Source organism: Austrofundulus limnaeus, unplaced genomic scaffold (genome assembly GCF_001266775.1).
Source record: "Austrofundulus limnaeus strain Quisiro unplaced genomic scaffold, Austrofundulus_limnaeus-1.0 Scaffold221, whole genome shotgun sequence".
Taxonomy (NCBI): domain Eukaryota; kingdom Metazoa; phylum Chordata; class Actinopteri; order Cyprinodontiformes; family Rivulidae; genus Austrofundulus; species Austrofundulus limnaeus.
Window position 1 is genome coordinate 704,444 of NW_013952623.1, and position 5,376 is coordinate 709,819.

The 5,376-nt window shown below is 37.5% G+C and overlaps 1 protein-coding gene across 2 annotated transcripts; it reads left to right on the forward strand.

The window, feature by feature from the left end:
• The first annotated feature begins 502 nt into the window (after positions 1-502).
• On the forward strand, positions 503-5,025 carry ccdc28a (coiled-coil domain containing 28A). 2 transcript variants are annotated; one of them, XM_014019445.1, is made up of 5 exons: positions 503-1,030; positions 1,110-1,291; positions 1,489-1,643; positions 4,527-4,549; positions 4,720-5,025. In XM_014019445.1, the coding sequence occupies exons 1-5, from the start codon at positions 867-869 to the stop codon at positions 4,724-4,726; spliced, it is 531 nt and encodes a 176-aa protein (XP_013874899.1). In that variant the 5' UTR covers positions 503-866; the 3' UTR covers positions 4,727-5,025. The 2 variants fall into 2 exon arrangements, with proteins under 2 accessions (XP_013874899.1, XP_013874897.1); XM_014019443.1 differs by having other exon boundaries at positions 505-1,030; positions 4,716-5,025.
• Positions 5,026-5,376: the final 351 nt, after the last annotated feature.

The window sequence follows — 5,376 nt, forward strand, 5'->3', positions numbered from 1 at the left end:
AATTAACTGCACAATGTTATTTTATTCTAAATTCCAAGCAAAAATTCAGTATTTATTTGCATAAAAAGAGAAATGGTCAAAATAACGACAAATTGCAGTGCTTTCAGACTTAAAAAAAGAGGCACAAAACAACTCCACATTCATTTAGAAACAATGCTAATGTTCAAACTCAGAGTTCAAAAATCATTTAACATTTGGTGGAACAACTTTCCATACAGGCCTTAATAATTCTCTTAAAATTATTGGTAAACATTTAACAGGGCTTTGTGATAAGTGTAACTCACCAGAAACAGTTCAGCATGTATTTATGGAATGTAATGCTTATGATTCAGAAAGGAAACAATTTAAAATAGAAATGAATAACATGCATATTGAATTTGTAATTGATGAAATTTTTGCAAGTAATGTCAGTAAAATAAAAGGTCCAATTCTAGCATAAAAAACAATGTTAGATAGAAAATAGTTTTTTTTTTCCTGTTTATTGCCTGTCCACACTCCAGTCCAGTTGGTGGCGGTAATGCACCATCACAGTTGGTTTGCCAACCGCCAACAAGAAGAAGAAGAAGGCTCGCTCGAGCTAGCTGGTTAGCATGCGAGTTACAAACGAAAATAGATACGATTTAACAAATTTTGTAATTATCGGGACAGTTTGTTTTATGTAGTGCTTCGGTTTGGTTAGCTTTTTGTGTGGTTCCACATAGGTCCATCGGCTTGTGTTTGAACCATGTCATCCGAATTTTGTGCTTTTAGAGTTAAAAATTAGTCGGCTAAGTTGTTGGAGCTAACGTTAGCCGGTGTTGTTCCAGTTGGTGTCAACGTTAGGTGCCTCTCGCTAAACAGACAACACGGCGGCGTAACATGAAGTTATGGAAGAGAGAAGGCTAAAGAGAAAGAGTACGAAGACCTCCACCAACACAGCGGCTCCGACGGGAGGCTCCGGCCGGAAGAGCAGCGCTTCCTCCGGGGGACGGCATATCGGCTTCAGCCACAGCACGGCCACTGGTTCCAGCCAAAAGAACAGGAGCAGGCGGTGAGCAGCCTAATATCATGCTAACCACGCACTACAAACCCGGATTGTTCTGAGAGTTTTTGGTGTTCTTCTTTTGCAGGGGAATCAAGGATAAGCCCAAATATCAGCCAGGTTTGGGTGGTAAAGCTGCACAGAACCAGAGCCAGGCAGCTCCTACCATCCAACACTCGTTTCTGACTGATGTGTCAGATGTGCAGGAGATGGAGAATGGCCTTCTCAGTCTTCTCAACGACTTCCATTCAGGGAAACTACAGGCGTTTGGTAATTTTGAACTCTTTACAGCACACTTCCTATTCATTTGTTTCAATTGTTTCATCTGATCCGCTATTGTAATCTAGTATCCAGTGTTTTTAGTTGTTATAAAGAAAAGGTTTTTATAAAAAGTTCTATCAAACTCAAAATAATTAGCATGTTTGCACACACATTGATGTGAAATGCTCTTGTTTTGTTTGTTTCAGGCAATGAATGCTCCATTGACCAGATGGAGCACGTAAGAGAGATGCAGGAGAAGCTGGCACGCTTGCACTTTGACCTCTATGGTGAGGTTGACGAAATGCCCAAGGATCAGAGGAAAACAGCCTGTGACACCAACATGGACAAGTTGCTACTTAATGTAAGTCTGTTCGATTTAAACTACTGGAAATGTTAAAGGTACTCATTACAAACTCATGAAGGCCAGTTAAAAAAACTTTATATTTTTCTCAAATTGATCAGAAACAACATTTGTTTCTGTTTTTTTTTTTAAATTTATGACAGGTCATCTTATTCACTCTTTATTTTTTGACATTTAGCAGTAGATTCACCTTTATATTTCCAATCCTATGTACAGTGGGTAAAATAAGTATTGAACACGTCACCATTTTTCTCAGTAAATATATTACTAGAGGTGCTAATGACATGAAATTTTCACCAGATGTYGGTAACAACCCAAGTGATCCATWCATACAAAGAAAKCAAACCATAAATGTCCAGAAATGAAGTTATTTGTAATAATGTGGAATGGCACAGGGAAAAAGTATTGAACACATGAAGAAAGGGAGGTGTAAAAAGGCATGGAAAGCCAAGACACCAGCTGAACTCTCTCAGTAATTAGAAAGCAAGCCTGCCCCTTGTCAGTGCAAGTTAATATCAGCTGGTTCAGTCCCAAATGATGACCAGGTATCACACAAGAACCATCTGATGATGGTAAAAGTAAAGAGCTCTCTCAAGACCTTCACAACCTTATTGTTGCAAAGCATAATGATGGCATCGGTTACAGAAGAATGTCTAAACTTCTGAAGGTTCCAGTGAGCACTGTTGGGGCCATAATTCAGAAGTGGAAAGAACATTATTTCACCATAAACCGACCACGACCAGGTGCTCCTCACAAGATTTCTGACAGAGGAGTGAAAAGAATGATCAGAAGAGTTGTTCAAGAGCCAAGGACCACTTGTGGAGAGCTTCAGAAAGACCTGGAATTAGCAGGTACGATTGTTTCAAAGAAAACAATAAGTAATGCACTGAACCACCATGGCCTGTATGCACGCTCACCACGCAAGACTCCACTGCTGAAGAAACAGCATGTTGAAGCTCTTTTAAAGTTTGCTGCACAACATTTAAACAAGCCTGTGTAATACTGGGAGAATATAGTCTGGTCAGATGAGACCAACATTGAACTGTTTGGATGCCAGAATACACATCATGTTTGGAGGTCAAATGGCACTGCACATCAGCCCAAAAACACCATACCAACAGTGAAGTTTGGAGGTGGGAACATCATGGTGTGGGGCTGTTTTTCAGCATATGGTACTGGCAAACTTCAAATAATTGAAGGAAGGATGAGTGGAAAAATGTACAGAGACATTCTTGATAAAAATCTGCTTCCATCTACCAGGATGATGAAGATGAAACGTGGCTGGACATTTCAGCAAGACAATGAGCCCAAACACAAAGCCAAGGAAACTCTCAGTTGGTTTCAGAGAAAGAAACTAAAGCTGCTGGAATGGCCCAGCCAATCACCTGACCTGAATCCAACAGAAAATCTATGGAAAGAACTAAAGATCAGAGTTCATAGAAGAGGTCCACGAAACCTTCAAGATTTGAAGACTGTTTGTGTGGAAGAATGGGCCAAAATCACACCTGAGCAATGCATGCCACTAGTTTCTCCATACAGGAGGCGTCTTGAAGCTGTCATTGACAACAAAGGCTTTTGTACAAAGTATTAGATAAATTTCAGTAAGCCTGTTCAATACTTTTTCCCTGTGCCATTCCACATTATTACAAATAACTTCATTTCTGGACATTTATGGTTTGATTTCTTTGTATGTATGGATCACTTGGGTTGTTACCAACATCTGGTAAAAATTTCATGTCATTAGCACCTCTAGTAATATATTTACTGAGAAAAATGTTGACGTGTTCAATACTTATTTTACCCGCTGTATATAGTACTGGGCGATTAAATGATAATGATAAATCTCGTGATAAACACGTGATCGAAATTAATAGAAAATATGTTTGAAAGAACGTTGATAATTTAATTTATGGACATTTATGAAATATGTGTAGGGAAATACATATTACGGACAGACAACACACAACACACAATGACATGTACTGCAGCTGTAACATCACTACTCACCTCCTCTGTCCAAGCAGGTGGAATTGATTCTTTATTTGTCTTCCTCTGGCTTCATAAAATAACTGCGGTCACCCCCATGTTTACAAGAGTTTAGGAAACTTACGAAGGGTGGTGGTGGGGTGTTACTGATCCGAAACAACAAGCATCATCAGGTACTGAAGCTAACCAGCAGCTAAAGCTCAGCTTAGCAAGTTTGCTGGTATCAAACTCACTCTTTGGTGAGCTAGCAACAAGCTGTCATATAGCAGCAGCAGTTTCATATTTCATCACCATGCCTCATAGCTGCTTAAAAATAAAAAAAGAACAACATGACAGGATAACATGAGTGCAACAGCTCAAGAGGAAGTTGTAGATAAAGCCAGACAAAATAGAAAAAGTCTCGTCACCGTCAACTTTTTTCTCCTGGTCTTTATTTCAAACAGGTAAAACAAGAAACTAATCAATAATTATCAATATTGACCCATATGAAACACTTCTATTGTGATAAATCTTTCAGCCCTACACATATATACACCAACAGTCTTCTGCTTATTACAGTTTAAGAACCCTAACCTGACTCTAACTTGTATTTTTTCACATCAGCTGTATGTTCGAGGCTCACTTATCTGTCTGCATTTCTTTGTGTCTCATCACCATGGTAGTCAGCAGGGTAATTTAGAGAAGTATAACCATGAGTCACTGGTGCAGCTTTAACATTTTTTGTTTTTGTTTCTTATAGAGTTTTTCCATTAAAATGTCAGCGTTTTCATTATTACAAATTTGTGGTTGAATGTTGGACCTTAGCTGGGTTCAGCACCTTTCTAAATTTCTTCAGAAAAGTTCTAGTTATCAGTTAATAAACCTGTGCTAACGTTTTGTTGTTTCTTTTCTCTACAGCTTGAGGAGCTGAGTTCTTCGATGTATCCTTTTGAAATGCAATAATCCACACATTATGGTTCTTTTCTGTAAGGAACTTAAAAAAAGTCAAATTGTTTTTTATGTGCAGACTTTTGTTTACTTTCCTCTGTATGTGCTTTAAAATCAGAAATATCTTCCTTGTATTGTCCTTGACCTCCGCTTCTCCAGTCAGAAGCTGAATCTAGCCGACACTCAAGAAATCCAGAGGACTTCCAGTGTGTGATGTTTTTCTTTTTCTTCTTTCTTTTTGCTTCTTCTCTTTTTTTAAATTTATTTTAACCACTTGGAACCTGTGTAACAGATGAGTTAAAACAAGTTTATAGGCACTTCTTTTGCTGCATTTTAACAGAAACAAGAGTGAATCTGATCAGATATTTTACATATGTTCACCAGCTGCTAAAAGCAAAGTACTTCTAAAGATATTTTACTAATAAACAAGATGTCATTCTGTAATTCAGCTAAAAGAAGTTACAACAAATTGTTTTTGTTTTAGAAGTTTTCTGTGGTTGGAAGGAGGTTTAGTACAGGTTCTTCTAAAAAAATTAGCATATTGTGATAAAGTTCATTATTTTCTGTAAWGTACTAATAAATATTAAACTTTCATATAGTTTAGATTCATTGCACACCAATTGAAGTAGTTCAAACCTTTTATTGTTTTAATATTGATGATTTTGGCAAAAAAGTAAAGAAAAATCAAAAATCCCTATCTCAAAAAATTTGCATATTTCATCCGACCAATAAAAGAAAAGTGTTTTTAATACAAAAAAAGTCTACCTTCAAATAATTATGTTCAGTTCTGCACTCAATACTTGTTGGGGAATCATTTTGC

What these genes read in the sequence shown, in the direction of transcription:
- ccdc28a (XM_014019443.1), top strand. Translation starts at nt 867, where the DNA reads ATGGAAGAGAGAAGGCTAAAGAGAAAGAGTACGAAGACCTCCACCAAC. An exon ending in TGGACAAGTTGCTACTTAAT is followed by an intron (nt 1,644 to 4,526) that starts GTAAGTCTGTTC and finishes TTTTCTCTACAG; the next exon opens with CTTGAGGAGCTGAGTTCTTC. An exon ending in GAGGAGCTGAGTTCTTCGAT is followed by an intron (nt 4,550 to 4,715) that starts GTATCCTTTTGA and finishes CCGCTTCTCCAG; the next exon opens with TCAGAAGCTGAATCTAGCCG.